This window comes from Ahaetulla prasina, chromosome 1 (assembly GCF_028640845.1).
Source record: "Ahaetulla prasina isolate Xishuangbanna chromosome 1, ASM2864084v1, whole genome shotgun sequence".
In the NCBI taxonomy this organism is placed as follows: Eukaryota; Metazoa; Chordata; class Lepidosauria; order Squamata; family Colubridae; genus Ahaetulla; species Ahaetulla prasina.
In genome coordinates this window covers 179922985-179945158 of record NC_080539.1, presented here as the reverse complement: position 1 = coordinate 179945158, position 22174 = coordinate 179922985, and the positions used below count along the sequence as shown (strand labels likewise).

Genomic DNA, 22174 nt, shown 5'->3' with positions numbered 1-22174 from the left:
TTCATTTATAAGAGATTGTTAGATTATAGGAAACTAGCTATTCAAGAACGTAGAAGAAGAAAGTATTCCCGATATGAATAATGGGTTCAGTTAGTATAAATCCTTCACTGCAGGGGACATTCCCAAGACTTTTACAGAGACCCTGTTATGAAAATGTTTTTAAAAAATGGTAGCAAGTCAATCATTTCATTTCTCCAGAGGAGCACAGTATATTCTAGTAGCACTGAAACTAAGCTAAGGCTTGCTCCAGTGGTGGGTTTCAAATCTTTTTACTACCGGTTCTGTAGGTGTGTCTTGGTGGGCATGGCAGGGGAAGGATACTATAAAATCTCCATTCCCACCCCACTCCAGGGGAAGAATACTGCAAAATCCCCATTTCCTCCCTATCAGCTGGGACTTGGGAGGAAGAGAATAGATGGGGGTGGGGCCAGTCAGACTTTTACTACTGGTTCTCTGAACTACTCAAAATTTCCGCTACTGGTTCTCCAAAACTGGTCAAAACCTGCTGAAACCCACCTCTGGTTTGCACACAGCTACTCTTTGATGGTCAGCTAGGACCTTATTCTTCTTTTACTCCTCTGGAAAGGGGACAGTCCAAATTCCTAAAAGCTACAGTATATTTCAGGCAGTTCACTATGTCCCAAATGTAGTACTAAGGGGGGAAGCAGGATTATCTAAAGTCAAAACAGATGCATGGACTTAAATTATAGCACATTGATTAAAAATGTTCTTTTTTTCCCACATATTATATTGTATTTTTTTCCTTATAGAGGACAATTATGAATCAGTATGGTTCAGGACCATTTCACAAAAACTTCAGTATCTGGCCTTTCAGGGAAGTGCTCTTAATGACAGGGCACAAATATGCACTTAGTGCATTTATTTATTTTTATTTATTTATTTTGTCACAACAATATATATAAGCATAAGCATGAAAGTAACTATATAATATATAAGCATATATATATAAGCATAAGCATGCAATAACTATATTAATTGGATATAATGAAAGAAAACAATAGGACAGGAATGGTAGGCACATTTGTGCTCTTATGCACGCCCCTTACGGACCTCTTAGGAATGGGGTGAGGTCAATAGTAGACAGTTTTTGGTTAAAGCTTTGGGGATTTTGATAAAGCTTTGGGGATTTTGAATATTTAAATAGCATATCAAAGACCTGGAAATCCAACAAGATTGGTCTGCTCTTCCTAAGTACATTATTTAAAAGCAAACTCCTCCTTTTAAAATAGCAAGATATTTATATTGTTTAACTGCCTCCAAACCTGAAAGGGCATTAACTTTAATATGCGGCAATAAACTTCCCATAGCAGCGTAGCTACATGTTGTTGTACTATCTGCAAATAAATCCTCTTAAACAGATATTGGGTCTGATACTGCATGCCAGGTCGGCCTTATTACACATTAAACTGGCATTGGGAATCAGCAAGAAAACATGGGGCCATGAAAGCTAGGAATCAAAGTTTGTGGGGGAAGCAGAAGGGACTGGAATGCAACAGTGATACCAAACACTAGGACAGCCTTCTCCAAGAGTGATCTGCTGCTGGGTCTGACCATGCTTGTCATCACCATGATGTCACTGTGTCCCATCTCCCCTTAGAATACCCACCATCCCCAGCTCTTGTTCTGACTCCCCTAGTGTATCTACCGTTATAGTTCATGTACGTCTTAGGAACAAACCCAGTCTCATCAATCGCTACCAGTTTGTTTAGAAGCACATTTAGTTCTTTTGTGGTAAAGACTTTATTGTCTACATTATGTAATGAGATGGGTCAATATGATTTTGGACAAGTTGGGTCATTCCTCCTGTTAGATAGCAATTACAGCTCCTTTCCAAGAAAAAGGATGTTCTTGAATGTTGCTGAATCTTATTTCTTACCAGAGTTAATATTTTGATCAGAATTTGGTGATTATATTCTTTCCTATCAGAATCTACATTTCATGAATTTATAGGTTATTACCATTCATCTTCTAAACCAGAGATCCCCAACTGAGAAAATTTTGGTGATCCACAGTGCACCCGGGTGGAGGAGCTGCTCCGAGATGACTAATGGCCAGTCCTGTAACTAGAACTCTGGAATATGGGACCAGACAGGCAGCTCATGATGGGGCTGGAAATCTCCGCCATAGAGGGAGGTATGTGCAACTTGCAACTCTGCAGGTGGTGCAATGTGCAAGGAGAAGCGCAGCCCTCGCCAGCCGGAATGAGGTAATGGTGCAAGGGGTGGTGGTGGCATAGGCGGGCCGAAGCAACAGGTGTCGGCAACCCGCAGCACTTTCTTCCCCTTACTGTGGCTTCCTGTCAGCTGAAACCACCAGTGGCTGGCCCAGCCCCTCTCCCTCCCCTCCCCATCACTCCTCGACTGGCCTGAGAAGGGAAGGGCGAGGGTGGAGATTCATTCCATATTCCAAAGTGGGAGTGAAGTTTCATCTCTCGCTGGGTCTTGCAGGCATTTCTTCCGGCCCTTGTTGGTGCTTTGCATATCTTGGTCTCTTGGGGAGATGCGTGACTTCCTCTCAGCCCCAAGACACTGGCCCGGCCTGGCCATTTCTCTCTGGCATGCTGTTGGCACCTCCATGGCCTGCCCACTGCTCTTGCAACACAGTTAAATTTAGCGCACTTCACAATGGGGGAGACGGCATCCTCTTCTCCTCCTGGAGTCCATTACAATGCAGAGTATTAGCTGCAGCCAGGTCAGGTGAGTGTCTCGGGGCGGAGAGCAGATCGTGAGTCTCCCCGAGTGACCAAGTGACCGAGTTGCATCTATCACCAACAAAGGCTGAAGAAGCGCCCATGAGACTCAGAGAGTGCTGGAGAATCAGAATGAGAGAGAGAGAGAGAGAAGGAGATGAGAGAGACAGACAGACAAAGAGAGAGGGGAAGGGAGAGAGATGAGGGAGAAAGAGACAGACAAACAGAGAGGGGGAGAGAAAGGAAAGAGAGAGAAAGAGAGATGAAAGAGAGAGAGAGAGAGAAAGACAGAGAGGGGGAGAGAGAGATGAGAGAGAGACAGAAGGAGAGATGAGAGAAACAGACAGACAGAGAGGGGGAGAGAGAAATGAGAGAGAGAGAGAGAGATGAGAGAAAGAAAGGCAGACAAAGAGCGAGAGGGAGGAGAGAGAGAAAGAGATGAGAGAGAGAGAAAGAGAGATGAGAGAGAGAAAACTTGTTACAGTTTTTTGTGTCAGATCAGCGTAACACAGCACAAGTCTTGTACGGCATGGGAATGAAGGTAAGTCCAACAACAGGGGTCAGGTCCAGATCATCTTTAAATATTCCTGGGGGTGGCTGGAAGGTAAATTTCTGCAAGAGGCTGGTAAAGAAGAGGAAGAGCTCCATTTTGGCAAGGTTCTCACCTGCACATATTCTCCGACCTGGAAGAAAGCATAGATGCCAAAAAAAGATAAATTTATGTTTATTGGTTTCTTAAATTATTTTACAGAGTTTCCCAATATTCTTTGGTCATGGAGAGATCAGCAGACAGGAAAAAAATAACAGATCAAAGATATGGAAAGAAGTAAAAATGCAGTAAAGGAATGGAGTCAGAGAATTTTCCCAACAAATAAATAAATAAATAAATAAATAAATAAATAAATAAATAAATAAATAAATAAATAAATAAATAAATAAATAAAGTCAAAAAATTAATGCCAACACCAGTAATTCCCCTCCTTTAACTATCTAGGTACCACATTTCATTAGTCCTGCAGATGGAAAACAGATGTGGGTATTATCCTTAAGATTTTTGATTCCCAAAGAGAGCAATTAAAATATTTTAGGGTAAGGGGATTGTTCAGATATTGATGGAGCCAAGATATGTGTTGGGATGAGTGGGTTATTACTCAATGGGACATAATCCAAAAATAACTTCATGGGGAAGATTTTAGGCCTCTCCAGGGCAACCCTTCTGCTTATCTAATTCTCTACTATTTTGGGGGGGGGGGGATTAGTTCCTGGAATAGAGAAAACTTCAGAGAAAGCCTTTTGAAAAGGATGCTAATAAATATCCGATTGTGGTGCAGTCATCTATATTTTCATCCTGGTGCCATTATAGGTAATCTTCAATTTACAAACATTCATTTAGTAAGCCTTCAAAGTTACAATGTCCCTGAAAAAATTGACTCATGACCACTTTTCATACTTAACAACTATTGCAGCATCCCCATGGTCATGTGATCAAAATTCAAATGCTTGGCAACTAACTCACATCTATGGTGGTTGCAGTGTGGCTGGGTCACCTTTTGAGACCTTGTGACAAAGAAAGGCAATGGAGAAGCCAGATTCACTTAACAACCGGTTCTAACTTAACAATTGCAGTGATTCACTTAACAACTTGGCAAGGAAGGTCATAAAATGGGGCAAAACTCACTTAACAAATGTATCACTTAGGAACAGAAATTGTGGGCTCAATTGAGGTTGTAAATCAAGGTCTACTTTTACAATAAAAACTCTGAGGCCTTTCCCAGAATCTTATGAATATTATCAGTTTCCTTACATTCCATGGGCAGAAGACCATGGCTTTGGCATTACTTGAAGAGAGATTTGGTAAGCACCAGTAGTGGGATTCAAATCCTGGTGCTACTGGTTTTGCTATCGGGAGCACGCAGTGCTTCTGCACATGTGCAGAGCATTTTTGATGACGTCTGGGTGGGTGGGCGGAGCCTCCCGCCCCTGCCACTACTGGTTTGCCCAAGCCGGGGCGAACTGGGAGCAACCCATCACTGGTAAGCACCCTGTTGAACAGCATCTCTGTCCCTGTGTGGTCTGTCAAGGGGAAAACATTATTCACTCTGTCTTCCACTACCCAGCTTACAATGAAATCAGAGCCAAACTACAGTCAATAGGTGAGCTCAAGGGCTTGTGTCTCAAGGGCTTGAAAGCATTAGAAATCAAGATGCTAATTTTGCTTTGTTGTCATTTAAACTTAGAAATAACATTTTAAATGTACTTAATTGAAGCCCTAGTTTAATTTTAATCCAGTCCCTTCTTTCTAACTATTTTTTTACCATCTTATTATATTTTGCTTTTTTTTGCATTTTATGCTCTGCTACATTGCTATGACCTAAGAATAGAATAGAATAGAATAGAATTTTATTGGCCAAGTGTGATTGGACACACAAGGAATTTGTCTTGGTGCATATGCTCTCAGTGTACATAAAAGAAAAGATACGTTCATCAAGGTACAACATTTACAACACAATTGATGATCAATATATCAATATAAATCATAAGGATTGCCAGCAACAAGTTATAGTCATACAGTCATAAGTGGAAAGAGATTGGTGATGGGAGCTATGAAACGATTAATAGTAGTGCAGATTCAGTAAATAGTCTGACAGTGTTGAGGGAATTATTTGTTTAGCAGAGTGATGGCCTTCGGGAAAAAACTGTTCTTGTGTCTAGTTGTTCTGGTGTGCAGTGCTCTATAGCGTCGTTTTGAGGGTAGGAGTTGAAACAGTTTATGTCCAGGATGCGAGGGATCTGCAAATATTTTCACGGCCCTCTTCTTGATTCGTGCAGTATACAGGTCCTCAATGGAAGGCAGGTTGGTAGCAATTATTTTTCTGCAGTTCTAATTATCCTCTGAAGTCTGTGTTTTTCTTGTTGGGTTGCAGAACCGAACCAGACAGTTATAGAGGTGCAAATGACAGACTCAATAATTCCTCTGTAGAATTGGATCAGCAGCTCCTTGGGCAGTTTGAGCTTACTGAGTTGGCGCAGAAAGAACATTCTTTGTTGTCCTTTTTAATGATGTTTTGATGTTAGCTGTCCATTTGAGATCTTGCGATATGATAGAACCCAGAAATTTGAAGGTTTCTACTGTTGATACTGTGTTGTCAAGTATTGTGAGAGGTGGAAGTATGGAAGGGTTTTTCCTAAAGTCTACCACCATTTCTACGGTTTTGAGTGTGTTCAGTTCCAGATTGTTTTGGTTGCACCACAAGGCTAGTCGTTCGACCTCTCGTCTATATGCGGATTCGTCATTGTCTCGAATGAGACCAATCACTGTTGTGTCATCTGCGAACTTCAGTAGCTTAACAAATGGATCATTGGAGATGCAGTCATTGGTATACAGAGAACAGAACAGAACAGAACAGAACAGAACAGAACTGAATTCTTTATTGCCCAAGTGTGATTGGACACACAAGGAATTTGCATATGCTCTCAGTGTACATAAAAGAAAAGATACCTTCATTAACACTTACACTTACAACACTTACAACACTTAAAGATAGTCATAGGGTACAAATAAGCAATCAGGAAACAATATCAGTATAAATTGCAAGGATACAAGAAGAATAAAAGCTTAAGAAAAGCTAATAAAAGCTTTTCTTTTAAAAAGACCTAATCTGTGTCTGTCCGAAGGCCCCAATCAGCAAAGAAGGCTGAAAGAGTTTCATCCTAGACTGCCAAAATGCAGAGATGCTGATATTGAATACAGCAGGAATAACAGTACCTCATGCCCAGAGCTGAGGATTCCCCTGGCAGACTCAGAAATCAACATGCTAGTCTCTCAATGGCCTGGCCACACATGTTGTTCACGAGGCCCAAATTCTGACAAAATAAGGTCTATGAGATCCAGCTTTTATCAATTGTTTTCTTTTCAAACAAGGTGTTAAGGGCTGCTTTTTTATAGAACATAATCTATGCCATCAGAGAATCTTACCAGCAGAAAATGGCATGAATGCATCCCTTTTCACAAATTTTCCTTCAGAGTCAAGAAAATGTTCAGGATAGAATTCATGAGGTTTCTCCCACTGAGATTCATCATGGAGCACAGAAGTCAGCAATGGAAGTATGAACATTCCCTAAAAATTGAAGGGATAAAAACAATATATGAAAAGGAATATATCCTCTTAGTACATGGCTATATTATAACATATATTACTAGCTGAATATCCGTGCTCCGCTAGGAAACTATGTGATAAATCGACACCTACAGCTTGAAAATGTATGAGTAGTTATGATTGGACTCTCCTCTTCACTTCTCCCCCTCAGGTTTGCCCCAAAGAAGCCTCCGCTATCCACACCCCTTCTCTCCAGAGTTATTTTCAAGTAGGGAGGGGGTAGAATGTCTAACTAATTAGCATCAGAGCGTGTTAATAATAATATAAGAAATACTAATGATCTGATGGTCATTTTGAAAAATCCTTTCTTAGTGAGCACTTAGAAGCCAAGAGGAACATATGTAGCAAATTTCAAGTTTGTAGGCTTTACGGTTCTGGAAATTTTGTGATTGCGTCATGAGTGGTTTTCGCTTTTATATATTTTATTGGGTCTGGAGCAACATTCAAAGTTAAAATATTAAAACTATATTTTAAAAATTGTGTTGCAAATATATATACTGATTTAATTATTGTGCATGGAGAAATGGACAGGTTCAAAAAATTAAAACATCAGGCAGATTAATAGCTTATCAGTTGTACCAATTCTAAATAGGTCTTAAGCTGTATTTTACTATACTGAAACATTATATCTTAAACTTGTGGACTCAGAATGCAGGATCCAAAACAAATAATAAAGGCTTGCTGAAGGGAAGCAGCGGATATAAAGCAATAAACCAAGAGAAGAGGAAAATAAAAATAAAATAAAACAAGACAGAAAAGCATCTCTCATAAATCAAGAGGTGGGGGGCAGTTTGGGAATGCCAGATACCCAAGAAAAACATATGTTTTTGGCACTTTGAGAGATGAATCTATGAGTGTTTTTTCTAAAGGGATAACAGGCTATTTGGCCTTATTGCTCTAAAGATCAACTTGATTTAGCCCATTCCATTCATTTAAGGACTGATTCTTCTACCACAATGTACATGATAAATTAGATCTTATGCAATGTAGTGATTTTAGACTGATCACCTTGGGGATGAGGAAGCCTTTGAAACAGCGGTGAAATCTGAACCAGTTTACTATTGGTTCAATGGCTGTGCATGTGCGCTGTGCACCCTCATGCATACCGCGCACCAAATGCGAGGTGCGAGTGCGCATGCGCAGTTCACGCCAAAAGGAGACATGGGATAAGTAGAACAGCACGTGGGAGGTGGAGTGATTAGCTGTGGAGCGCAATCTTTTTTTTTTAACTTTTAGAAGCATTTTTTTACAACCTATTCGGTTGAATAGGTTGTAAAAAATGCTTTTAAAAGTTAAAAAAAAGGCTCTGGTGATCGTGCGACTCAGCTGTGATCATCAGAACCTTTTTTTTTACCTTTTAAAAGCATTTTTTAAAAGAAACAGCAAGCAGGGAAGCGGGCAACCAGGCAATTGGGTGGGCATGAGTGGGGAGGCCAGGGATTTTTGCTACTGATTCTCCGAACCACCCGCCGCCATCGCTACCGGATCAGCCGTTCCAGTTTGAACCAGGAGCATTTCACCCCTGCTTTTAAAGTTATGTCCATGATTGTTGCATGTGGCAAATTGGAGGGAACAATGTCAGCAAATTTTTGAACTTCATCAATGGAAGGCATTTTGCTTGGTAGTCTGTCTGTAGCTGAGAAACTCCTATCTCTTTTGCAATTATTTTTTCTTTTGTATTTTTTCCAGTTACTTTTTTAACCTCTTGTGTATTTTTCTACTGTATGTCTCTGTTTTGTTATTTTTCTTTTTCTGTTATTATTTTAAAGAAAATAAAAATAAGTAATGAAAAAAACTATACTTTACTGTACCAAAATTGTATCTTGTATGCTTAAAAAGGGGTTAGGCCTTGTCTAATGCAGTGATTTCAGACCAATCATGTGATGTGATGACCCGGTGTCTTGAGGCCGTTCGGGTCTGGATGGGGACGAACAGACTCTGCCTCAACCCATCCAAGACTGAGTGGCTGTGGATACCAGCATCCCGGCACAGTCAGCTAACTCCATCGCTGACTGTGGGGGGAGAATCGTTGGCCCCCAGGGAATTGGTGCGCAATCTAGGTGTTCTCCTGGATGCACGGCTTTAGAAGATCACTTGACAGCCGTTGCCAGGGGAGCTTTTTATCAGGTTCACCTGATTCGCCAGTTGCGCCCCTTCCTTGCTTGGGACTCCCTATGCACAGTCACTCATGCCCTTGTTACTTCCCGCCTAGATTACTGCAATGCTCTCTACATGGGACTCCCCTTGAAGAGCACCAGGAGGCTCCAGCTGGTGCAGAATGCGGCCGTGCGGGGGATAGAGGGAGCGTCACGTAGCTCCCATGTAACACCCCTCCTGCGTAGGCTGCATTGGTTACCAGTGGTCTTCCAGGTGCGATTCAAGGACCTGGTTATCACCTTTAAAGCGCTCCATGGCATTGGACCAGGATACTTACAGGATCGCCTGCTGCCGCCAACAGCCTCCCACCGTCCGGTGCGCTCTAACAGGGAGGGCCTCCTTAGGGTGCCGTTGGCCAGACAATGTCAATTGGTGGCTCCCAGGGGAAGAGCGTTCTCTGTGGGAGCTCCGGCCCTGTGGAATGAGTTACCCATGGGGCTACGCCTTCTCCCTGATCTTCGAACCTTTAAACGCGAGCTCAAAATTTTCTTTTTTCATCAAGCAGGGCTGGCCTAACATTTTTATTGAGGGTTTTTAGTGGGACTTTTAGTATTTTAGAATTTTATATCCCTATTTTAAATTATTTAAGCATTGAATCAGTTTTTTAACCAATTTTGTATTTTAACTTTTTCGATATCTATGTTTTATTTGTGATGTACACCGCCCTGAGTCCTCGGAGAAGGGCGGTATAAAAATTTGAATAATAAATAAATAAATAAATCACCTTGGGAATGAAGAAGCCTTTGAAAGTTACGTCCATGGTGGTTGCATGGGGCAAATTGGTGGGAACAATGTCGGCAAACCTTTGAATTTCATGAATTACGGCATCAGTGTAAGGCATTTTGGCTCGGAAGTCAGTCCTTGGCTGATGATCACCAATCTCTTTTGCAATTTCTTCTTGGACTTTATCTAGGAGAACAAAATGACAAATATGACTCCTTGTTTGATTTTTGTTTTAAATAGGAGTTTATACATTCTAATTTCTGAATGATACAATTGTCATTGACTGTGATACATGGATCATGGCCACTCATGCATTAGTCATTTCATAAATGGACTATTGTAATCTGTTATACATCTGGCTTTCTTGAAAATTACTCAGAGATTATACCTAGGCCAGTATGTGGCAGAAAATATAACATTTTTGTGCCTCAATGTATTTGTATGAGCCTAATGGTCTAGCTGTAGTAGACTTCAGGGTGCAATTAAACTACTGGTAAAATTGGGCAAATAGACACAATTTGGGTGCATCAATTAATGGTGGGACTCTAGGAAATGTGCCTTCTCAGAACCCATGCCTGTCCTCTGGAATGATACCCACTCAGAAATCCAGACGCTGGCACTCTGGCATTCAGAAAACTATTTTTTTAAAAAAATAAGTTATTTTATTTTATTTTATAACATATAAAAAGTCCAATTTCAATTGAACAGTGTGTTCTCTGGGTAAAAAGTCATTTTAGGAAATAATAATTAAAAGTGTTTACAACAGTATTCATTACACTAGTATCAATTATATTATTATAACAACAACAATAATATTTGTTTAACAAATTTAACATACCTTCCTTATATCACTGATCCTTCCATATATTTCCCTGTTTCTAGCTCCTATTTTTGTCACCTAACCATTGAAAAAATACGGTCCAAGTCAAAAAATATTCAATTTCCTTCTTTTCCTTAAATAAAAGTGTTATCCTATCCATTTCTGTACATTCTAATATTTTTTTAATCACATTTTCATCTGTTAGGATCTCTTCACTATTCCATTGTTGTGCAAATACAATTCTAGTTGCAGTCAGTATATGTAAAATCAAATATACATTTCCTTCTCATAGTTCCCATCACCAATCTCTTTCCATTTATGGCTGTATGGCTATAACTTGTTGCTGGCAATCCTTATGATTTATATTGATATATTGACCATCAATTGTGTTGTAAATGTTGTACCTTGATGAACGTATCTTTTCTTTTATGTACACTGAGAGCATATGCACCAAGACAAATTCCTTGTGTGTCCAATCACACTTGGCCAATAAAAATTCTATTCTATTCTATTCACTATACTTGTCCAGTAAAATGCCCAACAAAAATGTCTCTGGTTTCAGAAGTTAAAGTACTAAAGCCCAAAAAGAAAGAAACTTTATATTTGGACTGAAAATTGGATTTGGAGAAATTAAAATAAATACAAGAAAAAGAAACCTGAGGGAAAGTACTCTTTAATGAGGATTTGAATTATTTTTGACAATTATGAGATTGAAAAGAAGAACAAAGAGGAGGTTAAAATATTAAGGCCCAAGGGGGCGGGAGGCAATTCTACAATTGGACTTAAAACTGAATTTGGAGAAATTAAAAACAATAAAAGGAAAAGGAATCTGAGAGAAAGTATTTTTTATGTGGAAAACATTATTGCAAGCTAGATACTTTGTTGCTTTGAGGAAGGGTGGATTGGAGAGAGACATCTGCTGGCGAAAAGGAAGCACTGCAATGACTGCATTGGAAATTGAAGGGAAGAATAGCTGTAACCTTGGCTATTGTGAGAAATTTTAAAGATATTTGTTTCTTTTTAAATTGCTTGGTCTTGATCTTTGAAGGAGAAGAAAAACAACAAAGCTTAAAATTGGAGTGGATTAGACAACATTTGAACTGGATATCATTTGGAAATCAAAAAAGGGATCACACAGACTTGAATCTATTAAATAATCTAATAATTATTAAATTAAAATATGGAGTCTTGGATGTATGAGGAATTAATGAAGATGCTTAAAAGTGTGCTTAGAAAACAAAAGAGGAAAAAATATAAATGAGAAGCAAGAAAATAATGCTGAAGGAAAAGCAATTGAAGTTAAAAAGTTAGATGATTACACTGGGATTTACATTGACAAAAATAGAATGGATAGGGGGGAATGCCCCCCTCCAAAAAAAACACAGTTAAAGGGAAGACAGGGAAATGGAAAAAGACAGAATGAAAACTTGGGGAGAACTATGCGAGGAATAGATTCAAAAGTTAGAGAAAGGATTCAGGAGAAAAGATACAATAAATATAAAAACAAAAGAAGAAGAAAAAGAAAAAGATGAGGGGAGGGGAGGGGAAGGGAGGGGAGGGGAGGAAGGGAGAAAAACATTGAGAAATGGAATTATGGAGAGACCAAGAGAAAACGGTTAAAAGAGGAAGAATTGTGGAGAGAAGGATAAGATATATATTAGTAGAAATAAAGGAAGTGTGTTAACATTAGTAATTGTATGTAAGAAGCAAATATGATAAATATTGTAAAATGGACTAGCAGACGAAACATGATGAAAATAACTTAAATTTAAGAGATAAAAATGAAATGTTAAATAATTCATTAAGATAATTAATTGACATTGTTTTCAGCTAAAAAGTGTGATGGGGATTTTGAGAAACATATGTAATAAATGGAAAAATAAGATACGGTGAATATTATCCATAGAAGATATTAAGATAAAAAACAAAAAAGAAGAATGGAATTGATTTCAAAAATTAATATATAACTATGTTAGGTGTTAAATAAGGAATAGGAAATTAGGAATTAGGGCGGACAGTGTTATTGTGTATTATGTACTAAGAGAATAAGATCTGGAAGGTTAATTAAGCTAAAGGGGCTTAATGTAAGAACTGAATAAGTAATAATGCTAAGAAATTAGAAGTTGAATGGTGGATGGTGATACTGTTTATATACTATGTATAGAAGGTATTAAGACATGTTTAAAAAGTAAGGAAAATAATGTTTTGGCAGAAATAGAATGAGCAAATTGTATTGGGAAACAAAAAAGAAGATTGGAATAAATTATAAAAATTAATATATAACTAAGTTACAAGGTAGATAAAATGTGATGCGGTCAATACTCTGTTCATAAAATATGTATGTGAAAGAAAAAAATCAATAAAACTTGTTTTTTAAAAAATGTCTCTGGTTTCACATCAATATGCTGTTTTATCCTTTTTTTCCAGCCATATATGTATTTTTGTCCAATATTTTTTCACTTTTTGACATGTCCACCACATATGATAGTATGAACCAGGTGTCTGATGGCATTTCAACATTTTGCAGACTTATCCTTAAACATCTTTGCTAACCTTGAGGGTGGAAAATGCCATCTATAAAACATTTTATAAAGATTTTCTTTGTATGCAGTAGACATTGTTAATTTATATTTCTATCTCATAGTTTCTGCCATTTATCTAACTCAATCGGATAGCCAATTTTTTTAGCCCATACTATCATTGTTTCTTTTACTTGTTCATCTTCCATCTTAATACTTAACAAATAGCTATATGTTTTCTTTATTAATTTTTCATCTTTCACTGTTAATATTTGGTCTAATTCTGTTGATTCTTTATAGAAACCATACATTTGAACACCCTTCTCATATCTAGATTGTATCTGCACATATGACAAGATTTTCAAACTTATCCTTGCTTTTATCCCTTGCCAAATATATTTTAATCTTGTTTTATTTAATTCTTCAAAGTATTTTTTTCAGTTTTTTGGTATTGTTTGAAATAAATATAGTACTCTTGGCAAAATATTCATTTTTATAGTGGCTATTCTTCCCATCAATGACAATTGTAGATTTTTCTTTCTCCAAATCTGTTTTAATTTGTTGTGCCAATTTATAATAATTATCTTCTTTAATAGTTACACACCTTGCCGTTAGTTGGATTCTTAAATATTTTTCTTGACTATCTGTATACCTATTTTCCTCGTTAGTTCTTTTTTCTGCGTGTCTGTAACATTTTTAACTATTATTTTGGTTTTTTCTTTATCTATTTTCAGTCCTACAATTCACCATATTCTTTTATTTTTCTAATTAATTTAAGTCCAGTTTCTTGTGGGTCTTCCAGAATAAAAACCAAATCATCTGCAAATGCCTGTAACTTGTATTGTTCCTTTTAATTCCATACCTTTAATTTCTATATCATGTCTAATATTTCTATTTAACACTTCCAACCTCAGTATAAGTAGTAAAGGAGATAATGAACATCCTTGTGCCTTTTTTAATATTAAAATTCTCTGTCATATCTCCATTTACCAACACCTTTGCCGTTTGTTTGTGGTATACTGCTTTTATCATGTTAATAAATCTCTCACCAAAGTCCATAGATTTTAGTCGCTGACAATTCTATCATTGATATTTGTTCATTTAACATAGTTTTCACTGTTTCTGGTACTTTAGGTAATTCCGCTTTTTCCAAATATTGTTTAATTTTCCCTTCTGAAACTTTCTCCTGCTCATACAGCTTTTCATAATAGTCTTGAATTATTATTATTATTATTTTGTCCTCATTTTGGTAATGTAAAGTTCCTTTCTCATCTACCAATATATGTATCAATTTCTTCTCTTTTTTCTGCTTTCAATTCATATGCCAACCATTTTCCTGGTTTATTTGCATTTTCAAAGAAATTGTCAGGGTTCCGACTGATGCCCTAATTAAATCATGAGCCTCGAGCCAAGCTTCAAAAGAAATCCAGTTATTTATTAGGAGCTTCATGTCAGCATGTTCCAAGTGAAGCCAACTCTGACCTCATTTAATTTATGTCCAGGCTGATCCTATTTCCCCCCTCGCCCCAAGTTGTGTCATCAGTCACATTCTCCAATGAAGTAATTTCATGAGTTGCAGAGATGGCCTTGACAGAGAGATGGCTGGAATGTGATTTTGTTTTGACTGAAGTGCTCCCTCGAGGCAGCTGCAAAGTTTGTTTTCGATCCCCCTTGCCTATGGCAACTCAAGAGCAGGCGAGGGATGCTTTGCGAGTTGACATTTGCCTCCCCTCATTTCCTGAAGGTGACCTGTGCAAAGCAAAGACAGTTTGAATACAGGTATAGATTTCAGGGTTGTGATCCCCTCCCAGGCTAGTTTGGCTTGTCTGTGTGGAATTTAGCTATGAGGCGGTCAGCCTGGATGTTCCTACTCTTTACCCAAGACACCTCTGATGAGGAGTAGCCCTTTCACTTGATTAGGTATTGGACTGTCTCCTGTGCCACCTCGAGTCAAGGATTCATTGCACCTCATAATGGGTTTGGCCCCCTATGACCACAGGATTGGGGGGCTCATGGGGTAGTGGCCTCAGGGTCAATCTGACCACTAAGAGGCTACTATGGCTGCTTAAGAGGCTTCTATGGAATACCAGGTGTATCTTCCTTAGCAGTCAGGGCAATTTTAATTGCATCATGACCGGGTTGATGATCTTCACTATGGGGAATGGCCCATGAATTTGGGTCCCAGCTTCTTACTGGAGAGTTTCAACCTCAAGCATTTTGTGGAGAGGTAGATATTTTCTCCCAGCTGGAATGGCCATTGCAGGACTCAGTGTTTGCCTGTTTCTCATAGGTCCATGCCACTTTAGCTAGCACTTTCTTGACATTCTCCTATGCTGCTTTTATCATTGACAGCCAAGCTGATTGAGGAGGGTGGATCTCTTGGATATTTTGGCATTGGGACAAAGTCTATGCCGCTCACTACTTTGAACAGAGTTAGTCTCAAACAGCATTATTGTACGCAACCTCAGCGAAAGGCAGGAGGTCTGCCCAATTGGACTTCTGATAGTTCACGTAACACCTTAGCTACTGTTCTACCATGGCGTTCAGTCTCTCTGACCCCCATTGGTGCTTGGATTAAAGATTGAGCTAAGGCCCTGGGATGACCCAATGGACTGCAGGAACTCCCTCCAGAACTTAGCCGTGAACTGGACCCCTCTGTCTGAGACAATTCTTTGTGGCACTGCATGCAAGCAGTAGATATGCTTCAGGAACAGTTTGGCTAGCTGGTGGGCTGAGGGTAGTTCTCTGCAGGGTATGAAGTGTGCTTGCTTGAAGAATAAGTCTATTACAGTCCAGTTCACCGTGTTCCCCCCACTTTTTGGCAGCTCCACTATAAAGTCCATTGCGATTTCCTCCCATGGCCTCATTGGCTCTGCCACTGGTTTCAACAATCCAGGGGTTTTTCCTGGTCGTTTTTTCATTGTGGCACAGATGGTGCAACTTTTCACACAACTGTCCATGTCTTTCTTTATGCTGGGCCACCAGAATTGTCTCCATGCGAAGTGTGACATCTTTAGGAACCCGAAGTGGCCTGCTGGTTTGATGTCATGGCTCCTCTGGAGGATTAAGGTGCATAGGAACTCTGGGGAATAGGGTTTTGTCCAATTCCATGCTAGGTCATCCATTTTTGTCAAGATGTGTTGGTTGTCATGGAACCGGGGATTTGCTAGCAGTTCAGTTTTGAGTTTCACAGTTAGATCGCTTGTGGGTCGATCTTCCTGGTCGCAGCATTGTCGTCTGGTGGTCATTTGGGTGGCTGTTTGGGTAGGGGGGATGATGGTGTCTACTACCTCCTACTGTTTGCATTTGTACTGAGGCATATGGGAGAGGGCATCAGCTAGGATGTTCCTCCCCTCTGGGATGTGTTTTAGCACAAAGTCGTATTGAGCCCAGCGAACTTGTTTGGGTGATAGTTTTCATGGGGTCCTAAGGGACTCCAGATTTTTCTGGTTAGTCCAGACTTTGAATGGTTTCTGCCCCCCTTTCAGCAGGTGGTACCAGGTTAGCAGTGCCTTACCACAAAAGCCTCTTTTTCCCGTTTGGCCCATTACCTCTCTGTGTCCATGAGTTTGCGGGAGGTGTAGGCACAGGACTGTAGTTTTCCTTGGCTATTTCTTTGGAGTAGGACTGCTCCCACTGCCACATCACTGGCTTCTGTTTGGATAACAAAGGGTTGTTCCGAGTCAGGATTCTTCAGCACCGGTTCCTCTGCAAAAAGTTCTTTTAGTGTATGGAAGGCATTTTGGCAGGTTAGGTCCCACTGTATGGGTTGTCCCGGGTGGGGCTTCATTCCTGGGTCTCCTGTCTTTAAGAGATTTGTCATAGGTTTGGCAATCTTTGCAAAGGAGGGAGTGAATTACCTGTAGAAATTTGTGAATCCTAGGACGCTTTGTAGCTGTCAGGGGATGCCAGGGGTCTGTAAGCCTCAGATGGCTTGTACTTTGGCTAGGTCCATCTCTATGCCCTCATTTGACACCCGGTAGCCCAGGTAGTCTAGCTGTATGCAGTGAAATTCACATTTTGACAGCTTGACACACAGGTTTTTTTTCTTTGAACAGGACTGGGGCTGCAACCCTTGGCTTGGCGGCTCGATGAACCCCCTTACTAGGTTTTTGTCTATGTATTTGCACATTTCTTGCTTTTCCCAGGGCATCATGGTGTACAGTTTGGATTTGGGTAGCTTTGCCCCAGAGATTATTTTGATAGCAATCCGTCTCGCGGTGGAGGGGTAGCATGTCACATTAGACCTCGTTGAACACTTCCTCAAGGTCCTGATATTCTCTAGAGATCTTTTCGGCCTCTGGGGTTTGTCAGAGGTGCCTTCCAGTTGTTCTGGTGGGCCCTTTGGGAGGGTTCCCTGAGTGGGCAATGCTTCTATTTGCTGGTATGGAGGGGGTTGGGATCCTCTTGCTATCCTCAGGTTCCAGTTGCCCCCTTGCCACCAGATGGTTGTGTCCCATTTGTCTATCCAGGAGAGTCCCAGTATGACTGCATCTGTCATTTTGGGGGCTGTTACAAATTAAGGAAAGAGTTACCAAAATACTTTCAGCATGTCAATTGTCCCACTAGAGGAAAGAATACTTTAGACCATTGCTACACAACAGTAAGAGATGCTTATCGGTCTTTACCACAAGCAGCAGTGGGACACTCTGATCATTGCATGATTCACCTTGTACCTGCTTGCAGGCAAAGACTTAAAACCACAAAACCAACAATTAAATCAGTGAAGACCTGGATGGAGGAGGCAAATTTAAAGCTACAGGCCTGCTTTGACTGCACTGATTGGAATGTTTTTGAAAGTACCTCTGCAGACTTAGATGAACTCACAGATACTGTAACATCATATGTCAGCTTCTGTGAAGACCTATGTGTACCCACCAGGTACTTGTGAATATATAGTAACAACAAACCTTGGTTCACAGCTAAACTTAAGCAGATACATTGTTCCAAAGAGGAAGCCTACAGAAAACGTGATAAAATGCTGTACAATCAGGCCAGAAACGTATTAACAAGGAATATCAAAGCAGCAAAAAGAAGCTACTCTGAAAAGCTACAGAATCAGTTCTCAACAAATGAACCAGCAAACATGTGGAAAACTCTTAAAAATATCACCGGCTATGGCAAACCTCCTTCCCAGGCTGAAGAAAATCAGCAACTGTCAGTAAAACGTGTTTTACTGCAGGTTTGAAAGGAAACTACAGCCACCTATCACCACAACCCTCATCTCAGACACACTAACAACCAAGTCTTCTACAACTGACCCCATCCCACTGGGTTCACAACCCCTAGTGATCACAGAAAAGGAAGTGCAAGACCTATTTCACAAACAAAAGCCAGGAAAAGCACCAGGCCCAGACAAGATAACTCCTTCTTGCTTAAAAGTTTGTGCTGACACATAGGCTCCCATCTTCACCCGTATCTTCAATAAATCACTAGAGATGTGCTATGTTCCTTCTTGCTTCAAATGCTCTACTATCATCCGAGTGCAGAAGAAGCCCACCATCAAGGAACTGAATGACTACAGACCAGTTGCTCTAACATCTGTAGTCATGAAAACCTTTGAAAGGCTAGTGCTGTCCCAGTTGAAAACCATCACAGATCCGCTGTTAGATATCTTGCAATTTGCATACCGAGCAAATAGATCAACAGATGATGCTGTTAATATGGCTTTGCACTACATCCTACAACATCTTGAATCTCCAAAGACCTACGCAAGGGTCCTCTTTTGTAGACTTTAGCTCAGCATTCAACCCCACCATTCCAGACACTCTTCTAACTAAGCTAAGGCTGTGTGCGCTTCCCACTTCTCTTCTCTCTGTATACCAATGTTTGCATCTCATTTCATTTCATTTCATTTCATTTATTTGATTTTTATACCGCCCTTCTCCCGAAGGACTCAGGGCGGTGTACAGGCAAATAAAAACAGACAAGACAATAATCTATAAAATGCAAAATTAAAAAACTTATTATACTTTGCCTAAAATTTTAAAATATATAGAAATTAAAACCCCGTTTAAAATTAATAATAAAACTATACAATCCATAAAATTTAAGCCAGCCCCGCGCGAATAAAAAGATGCGTCTTCAGTTCGCGGCGAAAGGTCCGAAGGTCAGGTATTTGGCGTAAACCCGGGGGTCTCTCTAACAATCTCTAACAATCCATCTGTTAAACTACTGAAGTTCACAGATGATACAACAGTGATTGGTCTCATTCGAGACAATGATGAATCTGCATACAGACAGGAGGTTGAACAACTAGCCTCGTGGTGTAACCGGAACAATCTAGAACTGAACACACTCAAAACCACAGAAATGGTGGTAGACTTTAGGAAAAACCCTTCCATACTTCCACATCTTACAATACTAGACAACATAGTATCAACAGTAGAGACCTTCAAATTTCTAGGTTCTACCATATTACAAGATCTAAAATGGACAACTAACATCAAAAACATCATCAAAAAAGCACAACAAAGAATGTTCTTTCTGCGCCAACTCAGAAAGCTCGAACTGCTGATACAGTTCTACAGAAAAATTATTGAGCCTGTCATCTGCACCTCTATAACTGTCTGGTTTGGTTCTGTAACCCAACAGACTTCAGAGGATAATTAGAACTGCAGACAAAACAATTGCTACCAACCTGCCTTTCATTGAGGACCTGTATACTGCACAAGTCAAAAAGAGGGCTGTGAAAATATTTACAGACCCCTCGCATCCTGGACATAAACTGTTTCAACTCTTACCCTCAAAATGATGCTACAGAGCACTGCACACCAGAACATCTAGATAATTTTACTTCTACTTGGAAATGGTTTTTGGATTTTGAGCTTGAGGTAGAAAAAATGAAACTGTGATTTACGGTTTTGCTAATTAGATAAGTTTGTTGTTATATAAATGGCTAGTGTTTATTATTATATAAAAGTAAAAAAATAAGGTTTTATGTTACTAATTTATTCTACTGTACCAAAAGGAGTCAGAAGTCAATGCTTTTCTTTTTCTTTTCCCACTTTACCCTACATTTTTTTCTATTTCTTTTCCACCCATTTTCATTTTTCTTTGTGTTTCTGTATTTTACCATTTTGATAAACTAATAAAACATTTGAATGGGTAAAAAGGGGCGTGCATAAGAGCACAAAAGTGCCTACCGTTCCTGTCCTATTGTTCCCTTCATTATAGTATTATATGCATACTTTTACTTATACTTTTACTTATATATACTTTTTCTCTCATGATGGGTTATTGCTTATGTTGATGATTGTATATACTGTTGTGACAAAATGAAATAAAAAAAGAAAAGAAAAGCAGTGCTCGTGAAAGAGAACTAGGTCTCCTAGTGGATCACCACTTAAGTATGAGCCAGCTGTGTGCTGCAGCTGCCAAAAAAGCCAATGCAGTCAACAGGGACAATATCAAGGTCACATGAAGTGTTAGTATCATTTTATAATGCACTGGTAAACCATACTTGAAATACTACATCCAGTTTTGGTCATTACAATACAAAAAATACATTGAAACTCTAGAGCATGGGTGTCAAACTTGCTATGTCAGGTTGCTGTCATGTGATGTTTCACAATGTTCTTCCCCTTCGCGGAGTTGGGGTGGGCATTGCCTGCGCGTGACACATCTGGCCCATAGGCCACCAGTTTGGCACCCCTATTCTAGAGAGTATTCTTGGCTCATCTTTTTCACTTCATTCAAGTAACATTCCAAATGCCAACAATTCTTTATCAATCCTTTTTATGTTTTTATTGGAAGTCAATGAACTCAAAGTACTTACTCTGAATTTCTGGATATTTCATCATTAGGAATATGGCCCAGCACAGAGTGTTTGCTATTGTTTCTGTACCAGCACCAAATAAATCATCTACAAGACCCATAAGGTTTTCATTACAGAAATATCCACCTTTTTTTATCATATTCTTCTGAAATATATAAAGAAAATTCAAGTAAGGAAACACAACCTACTCACATAACCAATATTCCTAAAGTCTATGAAGTCTTCATATGTAATTAATATCTTCCCCCAATAGTTTCAGTTGCCCCAACATTATTGGATTCCTAGAAGAGAAAACTCTAATATGAAACAATTATACATACAGAGAAACCATTGATACAAGCCACTCCTCCAGAAAAGGGTCAATATTTATGGGATTTTAATGGGGGTGGTGGTGGTTAAAAATTGTGTTTCCTTCTGTATTTCTGAAACAAGGACCTTCACCAATCTGCAGGTAGTTTCTATGGAGGCAATTTTTTACAATATGTAAAAAAAGTGATTACACACACATATAAAATAATTCATTACTTCTCTTTGCCGAACAAGAAATGATTCGATCAAATTCCTCTGGTCATTTTCATCAAGATCTTGGAAATATTCTTTCAAGATGCTCTGTATGAATTCATGGAGCTTATTTTGATTCTTTATCATTAATTTAGGAGTAGCCAAAAGGAACCCCAACTTGGGAAACAAATTGTATAGCTGAAAGAATGATAAAGGAAAACACATATTATTGAAGTTGAACATGTTTATGTTCCCCAAGTCTACAAAACAAAACCCCATGATAATAAGCAAGATCACATGACTGAATGAGCTTTGGATAGTCAATATTGCTAATTCACTAAGCCCCAAATTACATGGACAAACCTCCACACAGGTTTTGGAAGAGGGAGTGCTTATTTTCTAGTATACTATTGAATGAGTTCCTGTGGTCACATTGTGTTGATTTCCAAACAGTGCAAGAAATTCAACACAAGTCCTATTCAAGGAAGCAGTCTAGTACATGCATGAAGTACTGTATAAAGGAAAGGAAAGATGGAAAAATATTTTCAGTGAAGGCTCTTACTTTTCACAAGTCTTTGCAAGGAAGGAAGAGGAAATGATGAGGCATGATGTTAAAAAGCAGTTTCCATACTTGCATGCAACTACATAAGGGTAGGATTTGAATTCCAATTATCATCATCTTCATGTTGTTTTTGGATGCATTTTGCTACAGATGCCCAGGAGAAGCAACATATGTTGCTTCTCAATAAAGCTTGAGAATCAATCAATCACAATCACAATCACTAGAAGAGATTTTGGAGGTCTTCTAGT

General features: G+C 39.2%; 1 protein-coding gene across 3 annotated transcripts in view; it reads right to left on the bottom strand.

The window, feature by feature from the left end:
• Nucleotides 1–256: 256 nt before the first annotated feature.
• Nucleotides 257–22174, bottom strand: part of LOC131198433 (cytochrome P450 2K6-like) — a 51591-nt gene continuing 29673 nt past the window's right edge. For 2 of the 3 annotated variants that reach the window (XR_009155079.1, XR_009155080.1), the window contains exons 5-10: nt 21389–21562; nt 20864–21008; nt 9749–9933; nt 6687–6828; nt 3157–3393; nt 257–3104 (exon numbers count right to left, since the gene is read on the bottom strand). Coding sequence is in view for 1 of the 3 variants with exons in the window: in XM_058183082.1 (XP_058039065.1) it covers nt 3209–3393; nt 6687–6828; nt 9749–9933; nt 20864–21008; nt 21389–21562 (831 nt within the window). In the remaining 2 variants the exon portion in view is untranslated. Of the gene's footprint in view, nt 3105–3139; nt 3394–6686; nt 6829–9748; nt 9934–20863; nt 21009–21388; nt 21563–22174 lie in introns of those variants that run through there. The other variant, XM_058183082.1, reaches the window with a different exon arrangement.